Here is a 15,917-nt window from a genome sequence, read left to right on the forward strand (position 1 = left end):
CTTCGCAGGGCACTATAAACGTGCTTTCACATGAGCTTCCGCTGAGAGCAAACCCACCACTTTAGCTTGCTGCGCACAAGCTGGATCGTTGTACTGCAACAGGGCTTGAAACTGATTGTTCTTGGTGAATGTGATGATTTTCATGACGGTGCCAAACTTTGAGAAAATCTATTGACAGAGAAAGCAGAGCATTGAGGGGGAGCTATCAACAGAGGGGGAAAAAAACATTACAAAAAAACAAGATTAACACACAGGGCATCAACATTGTCATTAATATAAACGGTCAGTAAGAGGCTGAACACGTGCCCTACCTGCTGCAGCACATCCAGGGTGACAGGGTAAAACATGTTATCTATGATTATCCTTAGCACTGGACTGGAGGCCGAACCGCTACCGTCACTAGAGTTGGACCCTGATGTGGAAGTCCCACCTGACTGGAAATCAGACATGAACATAATTTAACCATGCAGACCAAGTAAACACAGTGTTTGGGCCTCACAGCAGCTCATTCTGGCCACAAAATGTTCATTTAGGCAAGAAGAAACTCACTAAATGGAATGTAAAGCACCCAAAAACAACAAAAAACATTAATGTTCAAAAGATTTTTTTTTAAAGAAACTAATAATTTTATTCATCATGGATGCTGGAAAAAAGCAATCAAACTGTCGATTAAATGCAATAGCAAAAGTTATTTATAATGTTCCATCTGAAATAACTTGTTTCAAACTTATTTAATACTTTAGAAACAAAACATATATAGAAACCATCAGTATTCTGATCGACGGTGAAAAGGATGAACCAAATTTTACCACAGAATGCACTTGTGATGTTACTGTAGCATATGTTCGACACACTAAACTTTGAACATACTGTGTTAGCTATAGGTGCTCATTCACACCGAATGCACCTTTGCTTCTAAAAACATGATGCGCTGCTTAGGAATGGGTTTTAAAAAAAAAAAGTGCAGTCCATATAATGCAATATGATGAATATGAAGTAATCACGACATTAACGGACCCGTTAGAAATAGAAAAACAATGTTATGATAAACACATGAAGATACATCATATAAGTCAGAATATTCTGGACAAAGGCACAATGAGCGCCTCATCTGTCACGATATAACTTTAAATGAAACAGTTGTCAAGCCAACTTTCTGCTGTAATCAGTAGCTCACAATGATTGCCCCGCTTCTGAGCTCTTCCCACTACTTTTGTCCAAAAACAATAGATAAGTAGCACATTGGAGAGGAAAAACACATTCTGTATAAACAGCTCCTAACAAATGTTTTCGATATTGATATTATCATGAAATATTGAGAAACACATATCATACTACTATACTATGGGATGCACCCATATGGATTTTTAGGCCGATATCGATAACTGTAAACTCTTAAGATTTAGAGGCCGATAAATAAAAATATTTTAAAATGTTTTCTTTTTTTACAGTGAACAACTGATTTTTTTTTTAAACTTCATGAAAGTTTGAACTGATCTTATGAACTGAATAGCCTATTCAAAGCAAAAAATAATTTCAAAATTGCAAGGTGATTATATAAATATATTTACGATTTTCCATAAATTAGACTGGCAAAAAAAAAACCTTTTTTCGCATAGCAAATTGACATAAAATTAAACAAGTTAAAAAAAAACATTTGAAGTATAATGACGTTACAGTAATGTACAAATGTAGAAATATGTAATGTCCGAAAAAGTGCTTTAAAAGATGATTTCACAGTTCAGAGCCACCGTACAAGAGAAAAGCTAAATACAGATAGTATGCTTTACTCTAGATTCTTTTGAACACACGTAGCTGCTGCTTGTCAATCAGACAACGCTTTATGTGCGTACCTGCTGTCAATTGCGGAAAAAAATGATCCTGAGGTGAAGGCTCTGAGGGCTATGTACTCATATATATAATCATTATAAATTATGCATGTGTGCATCGCTGCTATATGTATACACATGTAATATTTTTCCTTAGGTGATTTAAACCAAAATACACAATGACACTATCAAACATACCTACAATGATAAAAAAAAATTGTTTCTTACTGATTTATTAACGTACAGCAATACCACAAAAAGAAAAGACTTTGAAGAAAGAAACAATGTGAGGCATATTGCACTGGACAAGTCTGAACAAGTTCAACCCTTGCAAGCAGAGGGCAGGCAGTTCTGTATTATAACATAATCTATCGGCTTAAAGATATTAGCCTAATTTTCACATCGAACCGATAATGATAACATCAAAAATAGCATTGATCAGCCAATAATAATATGGCATTTGATATATCATGCATCCCTACATATTAGAATTTTTTTTGAATGATCACAACACTGCTGACTACAGAAATGGCTGACGACCAATTTTGGCAAGAATAAATAACATTTAAAAATGTTTAAATAGAAAGCAGATTTCTTATTTGACAGTATTTTATACAAATTCAAATAAATAGAGATTAAAAGATTCCTTCAAAAACCTCTTAACTATAATAAACATTTGACGAGTCTTGTAAAATTCAACAGCAGAGCAATAGTCTCCGGGCACACAATAAATAGCGGAAAATGACTATTGACAAGTCTGGCTACAGCAAAATTTCACTGGTCTAAAAATCACAGTCAGATTTGAAAAATCAAACATGTTTTAAACTGGACCAATTAGGTCATTTGTTACCTGGCTTGAATTGTCAGTCTTGAGTTCTTTGTGATTGGAATACTGTATGTAGACAGGCACACTACGGACATGAGGCGTCACAGCGGAGTAATAATTGACCATTGTCATAGCAGCTTCCTCCGTGCTGAGCTCCAGAAACGCCTGAAGACAAAGACGATCAACTCAAAGCTGTTAGTCCATCCAGAAATAGCATCTCCTTCTAAAGACTCATCATCTCTCACTAAAGTAAAAGCAAAAAGGTTTCAGCTGGCCCACGCACCTGGTTTTTGCCTTTCAGTGTGAGAATATTGGTGACCTTTCCGAAAGGAAGCCCCAGAGCAATGATCTCTGCTTCAGACACATCGTTAGGTAACTTTCTGATGTGGAGAACACGGGATGGCGGGGCGTCGCCGACTCTCTCTTCAACTCTGAGTTTTTTGCTGTCACTGCCATTGGATGTTGTATCTGTCAAAAGTGGTCAGAAAGAGGACATTATACAGGGAATAGAGAGAACATTTATCGCTATACAGGGAAAAAAGAAAACATTACATCTAGAACACAAATAAAACGATGTAATATTTCTGTTTCTCCACTGAAAGGCCATTCACCCGCTATTCAAACTTCATGCATGTGTAAATTTTGATCTTTCACATGAATTAAAGAGGTTTGTTGGTATATGTAAAGATGGTATGGTGGAACTTCTGTTCATTTCACTAAATCAATGTTTATATGTGAATAAAACCTAAATTAAATCTAGCATGGTTTATTGATGTTTAATACGGCTTCAAAAGTATCGAATTAGGTACCAATATTTACTGATATTTTTAAAACATCCATTTCCCGCTAATATTTAAATGCATTCTGAGCACGTTCCTAAACAATGCGAATTGGCCATTGTATTCACATGCTCAACAGCTGAACATAGGGCTGGGCCGATAAAACGGTATTAGTATTTATTGACTGACCACCATGGTCAATAACGGTTAGAAAAATTTTTTTTAAAAAAATTCTGTATGAAGCACAATAGATTTATTAAAATGTGTCTCCTAAGTAAGCGCCTTTTAAGGAATGCCAGTAAGCTTAGGGTTTTTCCAATCAAGGTGCATGGCTTGCACGTGCAAATCAGGAGCAAAGCAAGAAGGTCGCCAAAGTGGCTTTTTGGTTCCCCATCTGAAAGATTTTATAGGGCTGGGTCAGTTGGAGTTTCTGTGTGGAGTTCTTTATTTTGGTCTCTTGTCGAGGCAAGATATGAAACGGACTGCCATAAAACTTGTCAATGGCAAGCGTTTTCTCTCGTTAACCGCAGGAAATGAAATAATTTATTGATTTGACGCACATCATAATACCAGCCATACATGAAAAGCATATAATAATGTCCTTTAATTCGGTCACGTCTAGTGCCCGTCACCCTTGAACCAATCTCATCTCCACCTGTCTGTTCCATTCCTCCAACTTTCTTTTGCAGCCTGAAGCGTGTCAAAAGCACAAAACGCACCACAAGATGTCTATATCTCATCTATGCTGACTTCACATGCAAATCACTCGCCCTTCATCTGCGTCTGCTCAGTGCACAAGCTAAAAACTCCCTTGCCCCCCATTCCATGTAATGTAATGATTGTGAGGGCGCAGATGAGATGTCGTTTTTCAAGAGACACTCAAGTTATGTAAAACAATTCATTGCAAACTGTAACAAATGTAATTTGATTTTATGGTTTGGAATTTGGTGTTTTATGAAAATAATAATTTTTTTGTGATTATTTTGTTTTAATTAAGAAAATTTGCGACTTTTTGGTAATTTTGCGTTGGATTAAACGAACACTGAATTACGAAAAACTCTGGGGTCTGTATTATCAATAATAGGATACCAGAAGTCCTACTGTATACGTAGCAGTTCTGATATCAACTAACACTAAGTTAACATTTATGTCTGCAAAAACATCACAACAGATTTGTTTTTAAAAAACAAAATGACATTACATACAAGACAGACAATGTTGATATTTTCACCTCATTTTGCCAACATAAATAGTTAAAAACCAAGTATGTTTAAATGCATCATTGAATGATTTACTATTTACCAACATTTTGATGTTTTAGTTTTGAGTGACCAGACTTTTAATTATAGGACATAAATCTCTGAGATCTGATTAAATGCGTCTTCATTTGTGTTCCAAGGAAAAAAAAAACTCTTAATGGCCTAGAAAGACACAAGGACGATTAAATAATGATGCCATTTAATTTTGTGATGAACTAACGCTTCCAACCATAAAGCCAACATCAGGATAAAACAGTAAAATGCTGATTAAACACTCAACCTCTATTAGAACCGAACATTAATATGTCTAAACTGTATTTAAATTTCTCTTCTATTACATTTCATACAACATCAATCCGCCGCAGAAGAAACCCGAGAAACGAATATTCACTTAATTAAGTAAAGTCTCTTTTCTACCCAGTAAATATAGAAAACTTTTGCTTCTCTAATAAGATGCAGAGAGCACAATCACAATTCCAGTTGCATGCTCAAAAGCGTGGGTGTCCACCTACAGGAGAGCCTTAGGTTATTCCCAGATAGGATCTTCTCAGATCAGCTATCCCACTGAAACATCTGTTATAATCTGATTGTTTTAATGTCATTCACGGTCAAGAAAACGGCACATTTCAGGGACACTTACCACTGATACTGCTCAACCCAGAACTAGGGCTGTTATACATGCCGCCGGACAGCAGCTCATCTGATCCTCTCTGCGGAGACACAAACAAAGAGAAAGATAAAAATCCAGCTTTCCAATAAAGACATTCTCCCTTCACAATCCCCTCAACCAAACAATGAAATACAGCTCTCTGCGGACAGCTTAAAGAATCACGGCACATAAAACACACGTCCACGAGCTCCTGCCTTATTTTTCTGGATTGTTGCTTTAATCTTGTTGAGTCTAAGATGTCAGACGCTGTCATCTCATCCTGAGCTGCCCACGTTCCCGAAGGGCCTCGGCACGATCGGGTCGCCCGTCTGAAGTGCAGCTAAAAGTGACTGATGGGACGGCTGGCAAACGGTGAACCGGCGCAAACCAAACTTCCTAATAGGATCATCTCAGGTTTGTGTTGCGTTCCAAAAAGTTCCACTGAATTGTTCTTTATGGACGTGGCTTTTTACGGCCCCTAATAAACTCGCCGCCGAGCCTGCCTTCTAGGCATCGACACTACAAACAATCAAGGGAATGGTGAAATTTCACATCGAAATGACTGAAAGCAGAAGAATGCATTAAGGGATGGCAAGGTCTTAACAGGCGAGCTTCAGCATCAAAACTGATTAGAACGGAAGGAACGGAAAAAAAATATAACTTTAAAGCAATAAGATCAAAGCTTCTTTTTCTACCTGCTTTCCCAGAAAGACCGCTTAACATTGTTTTCCGAAGAGGAAAATTCTGTTGTTGGTAAAGAAACCGAGTTAAAAGGTCTGTGTTCAGAAGGCATCTCGGAAAAAGAACAAGTTCTTCTCTAACAATCTTGGACACAAACTGCCCCCATTCAATTACAGCCAGCCTAATTGTATGAAAAGCAGAGATGGAGACCTGTAACAGGCCTGTATCTAATATATAAGGGACAATTCTACATTTCCGCACAACACTTTTCTTTTAGCGACAGAATCAGACACGTAATATCCAATAATGCACTTAAATGGCTTGGCAATTCTTTGTCCATTCAAAAACAAATTACGTTTGCATCACCCTAGGCTTCTTTGTCTCTTTTTCTATTTTGGGTTTGACGCCACACAATACACAAATAAGTAAAAATAATAAAAAAATAGAAGGGAAATAAATGCTAAGTCCCATGAAGACAAATTATGTTCCTGACAGCAATAATAAAAAAGCTTGCATTACCTTTTTGAATGAGGTGATGGTGGAATTGGTAGGCAAGTCAGACAGGATGGCAACAATTAAAGGTAAACGTGCATAAATCATAACACTAACATAAGAGATGCACCACATTTTGGCTGTCTAAAATTATTGGCCGAAATGTTATTTTTGTTTTTAAGCCAACAGAGAAAATATTTTTGTACTTGCTCCTGCTGCTAGCAAAAGCAAAACTATGCTGTCATGATAATGCTGGTGTGATTATTTAATTGTCTTGTGTTTGTAACAGAATCTATGCTTTTTATTTAATCTACTAAAAAAATGACATATGTATTGTTTATCCAATATTTATTCATCATAATAGCGTTCCTCATTGTATTCATAATTTTAAATCAGCGATAACTAATTGCATGACAGTTCCACAATCAGGACAGTCCAATCTCAGAGCAATTATTAATCGTTTTACTATTTAAAAAATGCCCATGTGCCAGCAGAACAGGAAACCCTAGGGGCTCTATTTTGATGATCCATGAGCAAAGTGCAAAGCGCAAAAGCAATTAGGGCGTGTCGGAATCCACTTTTGCTAATTTAAGGATGGAAAAATCCGTTTTGCGCCGCGGCGCATGGTCTAAAAGGGTTGAGCTTATTTTCTCAATGAGTTATAGGTGTGTTTTGAGAGTAAACAGAGTCTCATCTCCCATCCCCTTTAAGAGACAGTTGCGTTACCATAGCGCATTTGCTATTTACACGACGGACTTTGTAAGTGGAAAAACTAAGCACTTCACTAGCAAGAAAACAGTTAAACAGAGCATCTGCAGCGCGAGAATGAGAGATAAGGCCTTCTCATTATCTACTTTCACTTTCGCTCTCATGGATAGGAAAACTTTGTATGCACAGACATCAATTAGCCTATAAATAATTCATTTAGTTTGTAAAGAGATTGTACAAAGATTTGTTTCAAAACTATATCTAAATTAATTTCTAATTTCCAGCAAAAAAAAAAAAGAACAATAATAACGAATTGTGATCAAACAACTGAGTTATATCCAAATACACATGCTGTGCCCCACATGGTCTACAACCTGACAGGTGGGCAAATCTAAGCTTGTTTTTAATAAAACAAATATACATAACAACATTATACAAAAGCAAATTGTTATGAATAAATTGAAAAAGCCCCCCACCCCCGAGATGAAGAAGGCAGGAAAGTTTGTTTTTTATATTTATGTAGGCTAGAAAATAATATGTTTTATAATATTTTAATCTTTTATATTTATATCCTATGGGCTATATATCCTTATTATATCCTATATATATCCTTAATATTTGAATTATTTTTCATTTGTAAAGATATTTGCGTTTTGCTGTACACCCTGTCTGTATTAAGCAAAGTGTAAGCCAGGCGCACAACTAACGCGCTCTGCACTGGACAGTAGACCAGCTTTGATCTGATTTATTTGAACCTTCTATTTAAGTTCCTCCAAATAGCAATGCGCCAGCAATGCACCTCAATACATCTTCTTTTTTAGACCAGAACTTCTATGGGCGCACATATGAGCACAAATGTATTTGCTATTTAAACAGTGTGGCGCAAAACGTCAAAACAACTCTTGCGCCAAGCTGAAACTAGCAAAAAACAATTGCATTGCGCCGGGTGTATGATAGGGCCCAAGCACTCTTCAGGTATCTATGGGGTCAAATTTCTGTTGTGGTTTCTCAACACTGTAACAAACAGATGTCTATTAAAAGCGATGTTCAGACAACATTTTAATCATTCATGATCATTCACACTGTATTGTGTTTGACAGGTAGCCACTGCACTGCAGCATTATGCATGAGAATAAACAAAGGAAATTGAAAAAACGTATTTACCTTTACACCAACTGCGACGTCACCAATGCTGTTGAACACAAAAAGTGAGATTTGATCAGGCAGATTCCAAATACCAGGAATTTGAATGCAAGTTAAGGCATAAAAATAGAAAGGGAGGGCTGGAAATCCCTTAATCTGAATCTTTTCAAATCCCTTCCATTATTCAATGAGACAACAAATTAAGCTGATGAATATTTCACCATTTCATCACCGCTTTATTCCCCTCATTTACCAACAGGTAATAAATAAATTCACATATAATGCTCACAGTGTCTGCCCTTTAAGTCTCGGGTATGAAAAGGGCTGTTTTGATAAAGCATTGTTGATTTTAAGATAAAATACATTCAATATTAGCAGGACATTTGATGCTCAAAATGCATAAAGAGATAGCTAAATGCTAGTATGATCTTCAAATCGCAGTCTAGATAGGCAGGTTAACGTACTAGGTTTGGGACTATACTGTTTAGAATGCTACCTAGGTAACAAGCCAGCTCACTAATAAGATTTGACAGCCTCAGAGCACAATTGGTTAACCATAACTGGTCTTCTTTATAGATAAAATGTCTGTTTTTTCCACTCTTTCTCTCTACATCCAACTAAAGAAATGTAATAACTAACGTTACCTAAGAGACTTATTCGTTTTTCAGTATACAGAAGTACTGTTTGCAGTTATAAAGGCTAGCAATAGGCTAACAAAAGAAACACATGAATAAACCTTTAATGAACACACCTCAGTGTAGCACCTCAAATTATACCTAAATCAAACGTAGTAAAACAAAACGCTTGTTATTTAAAACCCTGTTGAATTGTGTGTGGACAACGTGAGGAAACAAACAGCTAACGTTAGTGAGGCTAACCTGCTAACGCATGTCTGTTGTTGTTTTGGCTGATTTTTCTTTTGTTTACTAATTTCAGTTCCTGTGCTTTCGTCAGTTGGCATGTTATTTAAGACAATACAACAATAAAAGCGATAACATGAACCTCAAGTGGTTTCGGAAGGTAAGCATAACGCTAGCATGTTAGCAACATTAGCATTTCGACAAGTGTGCATAAACTCTTCTAACACACGGTGAAATTATTCATTTATATTCATGTAAACGAAGAGTGTTTTAAATGCTCACCCGTCCATTACTGGTGATCTGTGTTTTAAAAAAATAAACCCGCCGATGAGTAAATGTGTGTGTTATTCCTCCTCACTGTCTTTAGCTCAGAAACACATACAAACACGCGCACACACACATCAGTGATAAAATGGAGGCGGAAACTGAAGCATAAAACACACCTACTGTAAACACACTGACTATACCTGTGAAACTCACATACACACGCCAACTGTAAACTCAAAGAATATTTACTGCAAGCCTGTAGTCAATACAACATTCAGAATAAACACTATCACACTAGAACATAGGCAAAAATGGAAAAAAAAAATAATAATAATAAAAAAGGAAAAGAAATAAGACCTACTAAAATCTCAGGATAATTAATTAAAAAGACTTCAGTGTACCTTTTCCTCAATTATTTCTTGGAGCATTCCTCCCAAATACATTCTAAGAATGAGAAAATGTTCAGTTAGATAACAGTTACAGTTTATGCAAAATTTGGATATTGTTCCCGTATAAATCTGGTCAGAAACAGTTCATACTGAAATCATTTTCATTTAATTGCAGATTAGTATTAAAAAATTAAAACATTTGTGAGATATCTCTAAAAGAATCTCTTAATACTTGTGTTAACGTGGATATTTGTAAAGGCAAAGTCTTGTCAATTTTTCTGTGCTATTATTTATTTATTTATTTATTATATAACTAGTTCAAATTCAAAATACATTGTCTTTAGAGTATTTGTTCATAAAAATGTAACAGTAGTAGGCCTAACCATATTTTATTTTTGGTGTCTTATTATTTTAAATGATGTAATGTAATTTATAGTTATTACTATTATTATTAGCATATGTCTGATTACAATAATTGCCTTTAAGTTTTGCATACAAAAACTGGATTAGTACAAAATCTATAGTTATTTCTGCTGAAGAAAAAAAACTGCTTAATCCAGCATTGGTTGACTGACTTATTGAGGTAAAGTTGGTTTATATTTGCACATTTTTTTATTTTAATGGTCTGTATATTGTTTACCAATTTGGATATTGGGTCTGAAATGGTGTGCAAGTATGACTTCAAAACAACAATAGCACTATTTAATTGACTGAACAATGTTGTGCTTTGATAGTCATCATCTCTTAATATGATTTCACTATTCAGAATTTGCTAAGAATATTTTTATGAAATTATATTATTAAGGAGAAAGTCAGAATGTGTAAATATAAAACCAACTTGGTTTTGTCCCTGGTTTTAGTCATTTCCAGGCTGGGAAATGATTAGCTAAAACAGCTTGACCAGCATGGTTTAAGCTGGACATAGCTGGTTTTGATAGAAGTAAAGTTGGTTTTATATTCGCACATCCACACTTTCCCCTTAATAATATGATTTCATTAAAGTATTATTATCAAACTCTAAATAGTGAAATCATATTAGCAGCCAATGACTATAAAAGTACAACATTGTTCACAGTCAAATAAACAGTGTTAATATTTTAGGCTGAATATTCAAAGTACCATGGAAAAACAATGTAAGGACCGTGTCACAAGTTGTCACTGAACGAATGAATATGTGAATATAAAACCAACTTTACCTCTATCTTGTCTTGGCTGGGCTTACAGTCTGGAAAGTCTAGTCAAGCTGATTTTAGCGGGACATCTCCCTCCCTGCCAGCTAAGACCAGGCTAAAAATGTCTGAAACCAGCTTGGAAATGGCCAAAATCCCTCTAAAACCAGGCTGGTTGACCAGCTAAAACCAGCCAACCAGCCTAGGCTTTCAGCAAGGAGTGATTAAAACCAGTTAATTTGTGGTTACCATGGACTGACCATACAAATAATAATAATAATAATAATAAAAAATAAAAATTGTGCGATTTTTGAGTTTGTTTTGATCATTAGTTTTCATAAATCTTAGGATTGATGAAGCTTTTCTTCATGTGTAATTGCTCCTATTTTAAGAAACAAAATAAAACATGCTGTATATAATCATATTCTGCTACACAATTTAGAAAATCGTATGCTGTTTTCTAGACAAACCTAGCGAGAAATGCAAGAATTCATGTTGAAATCACAAGTAATTGCAGATATTCTGTTTTGAATGGTTACCAAGTGAGAGCAATAGTTTATGTTATTATTTAACTATATATTTAATTTGCACAGTATAAAAACAATTATTTGTCACATCACGCAAGTAAAGTTTCACATGGTAAAGTACATTGTAAATACAATATATGTAAATAAATAAAAACAATAGAATGTTTCAGCATCTAAAATGTAGCATGTGCTTTTTCTTATGCATTCATCTAAATTACTACCAAGCACTTTAAAGTTTCCGACACGTATCAATGTGCTGGGAGTAATGTCCCATATTGATTCCGCTAAAAGGAATGTTTCTTGTTTTATGGCAGCTGGGATTTGGTGTCAAAAAGCGTCTGGCAGTTGTGCGCCAAGAACAAATGATAAACGTTTGAGATTTGGTGATCAGCTGACAGTTTTCTTATTTCCCCTTTGCTCAGAGGGATCCTGGAATCTAATTCCAACATGGCAGCCTCAGAAGCAAAACCAGACCCAAGTGTTTGGGGAAATGTCATTTTTAATTAAATCCCAGGTTCTTTAAGATAAGCCGTTAGACTTTAATTTCACCTGTGGCATCAAGCATAGAGCCAAAATACCATTATGTAAGTCTTGTCACAGTCAATGATATCTAACCAGCCTGCTACAGTGGGTTTTGACTGACTTGTTGAATGTTAATAGCGTTACGCTTGATCGCTTTAATTAAGCTCAGTAATTCTTTCTAGATTTTAAGCTTAATGTTGTTTGATGACAACAACAGTATGACAATAAATAATAACAAAGTCATAAAAATTACATTTGCGCTTACTCAACGTGGATTATAATACTGGCTCTTATATTGTATTTCATATATGTTATGCTTGTTTTAGGATACATTATTTCTATTTTAATAAATAGGTTACCCAGCTGAAAAATCTAGCTTAAACTAAGTTGGTTGACTGGTTTGAGCAAGTCTATCAGTCTGGTTTTAGAGGGGTTTTGGCCATTTCTAGCCTTGTCTTAACTGGCCAGGCTGGACAATGACCAGCTAAAACCAGCTTGACTAGGCTGGTTTAAGATGGACATAGGTTTTGACTGAGCTCCACTGCCTGACTAGGTAGATGAAGCTGGTTTTAGCTGGTCATCTCCCAGCTTAACCAGCTAGGATGTGGCTGGAAATGGCTGAAACCAGCCTAAAAAAAGGATAAAACCCCTCTAAAACCAGGCTGGTTGACCAGCTAAAACCAGCTAACCAGCTTAGGCTTGTTAAAGCTTGTTTTTTCAGCAGGGTACAGTAATCTCAGTTCACTTTTTTTAGTTATCAGAGTAATTTTAACATTTATCTACTTATATACTATACTTTTTTTAATCCAAAGATGTATTTGAAAGTGAAGTGTCTACTTTAATGTTTCAAACTAATTAATATGGATGAAAAGTTCCACTGTCATGTGTAAAATTAAAAAAAAAAGCATAGTTTTATGACCTATACTAATTATAATATACTACAATAAACTAATAATAATTTGGTCATACTAGATTAACTGTACTGTGAATTCAAACAATACACCACTGTTTGCTGTAGTAAAAACAAAAGTATAGCCTGCCTACTACTGCAGTTAATTTAAGTTAACTTAATACTATAAGCTATTAAATTTGTGCAGGGCGACGCAGTGGCGCAGTGGGTAGCACTTTCACCTCACAGCAAGAAGGTCGCTGGGTCGATCCTCGGCTCAGTTGGCGTTTCTGTGTGGAGTTTGCATGTTCTCCTTGCGTTCGCGTGGGTTTCCTCTGGGTGCTCCGGTTTCCCCCACAAGTCCAAAGACATGCGCTACAGGTGAATTGGGTAGGCTAAATTGTCCGTAGTGTATGAGTGTGTGTATGTTTCCCAGAGATGGGTTGCGGCTGTAAGGGAATCCACTGCGTAAAAACTTGCTGGATAAGTTGGCGGTACATTCCGCTGTGGCGACCCCAGATTAGTAAAAAGGACTAAGCCGACAAAAAAATGAATGAATGAATAAATATGTGCATACACATTAGATTAGTCAAATCAGAAGCCAAATTAGAATCAGAATCAGTTTTATTGCCAAGTGTGCTTCACACACACAAGGAATTTGTTTTGGCTACAGAAGCTTCCAGTGTACATAAAGTAACAAGTGACAACACAAAATAAATATGGAAAAAAGAAAAATGATAAACTATTAATCAGAGATGCAGTTAGTCAAAAAAAAAATAAATCTGGATGTTGAATTGTATGTACTGGAGCTTATCTAACAAAATAACTTACAATAATGGTCTAAAAACTGTACACCCAAAGTTATATGTAATTGAAAAAATATTGAATAATTAAAAAAAAAAAAAAAGAGGAAAAATCAAGAGAAATAAAAAAAATGAAAAATTGAGTTACATTTTTTTGTTTTTGCAATATTTAGCTTAAATTTAATTGTATTATCTTTCAAATTTTAAATATGTTTAGTGACTAAACATATTATTTTAATAAATAGATCTGTTTAATAAATCAGTTTTGTGTAAATGCATCAAAATACATTGCCTATATTAATTGAAAAATGAATAAAAGATTAATTTGCAAAATGAGGTGTAGCCTACTCAATTGTGCTGCGCAATGTACAATACTCTTTACTGGTTCAAAAACACTATAGGATTTACTATAAACTTCTACAGTATTTTTAACGTGGGTACAAAGTGAAAACTAAAATATCCAGACAAAACAAAATAGCTCCTATTACGAATGTTACTAATGTTTTTTTTTTTTTTGCAGTAAAAACCGTGGAAAAAATGTTGAAGTGCCTTAATAATGTACTATAAACCGACTTCATACGGTGTTCCGAAAGCAATAGTTAGATCAACAAGCATAAGTATGAACCGTCAATCATGAGCAACCTATAGAACATAATAACTGACAGGTTCATAGATTTAATAGATCTTTTCGACTTTTCTCCACATGACTAGCGCTGGGCATTAATAGCAGCGTGTTGCCTGCCATTTTCTTTAATTACCAAAGCAGCACCGCTTCTGCAATATTAAAACCTACCATTGATTTCCATTTTTCTACATGCGTGTTTTTGCGTCTCACCTGCTTCAGCTCGCAGTTCCGCCATTTTGGTCCAGCTGTGTCCAATCAATCAATGTCTCGATGGCTTCAGAAACCTGCTAAAGTTCCAATTTAGAAAACTATTGGAAATCTCAGAGCCGTCTTTTGGAAAGGCCAAATACTTCCCCACTCTGTTTGTGTGTTCAATCACATTGTGTGTTTCTCTGATGAAAACGGTTTTGAGTGCATTATGAAGCTGAACATCATGCAGTAGTCTACCAATACTTGAGACCGGTATTTTCCATCGATTTTCTATTGTGTGTGTGTGTGTTTGTGTGCGTGTGTGTGTGTGTGTACGTACGTACTGATGGAGTGTTTGTGTTAGAAAAATGTAGAATGTGTCATGTTTTTAAAATTTGGGTTTGATATTCATAGACTAAGTTTAATTAGATGTTTATAAAGATTTTAATTTTGAAAATAGTAAACCTTAAAGACATTTTAATAAATCAAAATAAGTGAAAAAAGAAATTGTGAGGACTTTAGTTTCTATAATTTTTTTATTGCTTATTTGTTATATTGTTTAATATTTCATTACTTTAAATAATTAAAATAATGTTGGTACATACATTGTGTTGCATAATGAATTATGTGTGTGTGTGTGTGTGTGTGTGTGTAAGTGTGTGTGTGTGTGTGTAAGTGTGTGTGTGTGTGTGTGTGTGTGTATATATATATATAAGTGTAAGTGTGTGTGTGTGTGTGTGTGTGTATATATATATATAATTCATTATGAAGCATAATTTATGTGGCATAAAGTATTCAACCAGAAATGTACAATTTCACTTTCACTTTCAAAATGCGCCTGACTACACAGGACCTGAGCATCAAATCATACAATTCAGCTTCTTCTCTGTCAAATGATGTCACTTCCAAGTCATAACCTTAAACGTGTATTGCACGCATTTTATGCGAAATTTAATGCAAATGTGACAGGACTGACCGAAACATGAGGATGATTAATTTGTATTACACATTTGTAGAATTTACTCATTACCTATCATGTATTTAATCAATTGATGTGAATGAGAACACCTTAAACTTGCAATTTTTAAAGTTTTTTTTTTTTTTTTTGTCTCTAAATAACACTTTTAAGCATATCAAAACTATTTCAAACAGGTTCAATTGGGCTGACAAAGACAATGACTGGGTTTGTAAATTTTAAAGTGTTTTTAATAAAGAATTAAACTAAATTAAACTAAATTACTTAATTTAGTCTAGTTTTAGACAAAGAGAACCAAATTTCAACTAGTTTTAGTCAGAGAAAACCTGATTTAG

General features: G+C 35.1%; 1 protein-coding gene across 11 annotated transcripts in view; it reads right to left on the reverse strand.

Annotated features, from left to right (window-relative positions):
• The window catches only part of ptbp2a (polypyrimidine tract binding protein 2a), a 33,072-nt gene extending 18,379 nt beyond the window's left edge, over positions 1–14,693 (reverse strand). For 2 of the 11 annotated variants that reach the window (XR_015524454.1, XM_087308608.1), the window contains exons 1-8: positions 14,628–14,693; positions 9,895–9,937; positions 8,388–8,415; positions 5,334–5,403; positions 2,939–3,123; positions 2,680–2,820; positions 312–434; positions 58–168 (exon numbers count right to left, since the gene is read on the reverse strand). Coding sequence is in view for 7 of the 11 variants with exons in the window: in XM_087308608.1 (XP_087164734.1) it covers positions 58–168; positions 312–434; positions 2,680–2,820; positions 2,939–3,123; positions 5,334–5,373 (600 nt within the window). In the remaining 4 variants the exon portion in view is untranslated. 11 annotated transcript variants of the gene reach the window in all.
• Between the last annotated feature and the right edge of the window lie 1,224 nt (positions 14,694–15,917).

The sequence above is a fragment of the Danio rerio genome, chromosome 24 (genome assembly GCF_052040795.2).
Source record: "Danio rerio strain M-AB ecotype USA chromosome 24, GRCz13ab, whole genome shotgun sequence".
NCBI lineage: Eukaryota > Metazoa > Chordata > Actinopteri > Cypriniformes > Danionidae > Danio > Danio rerio.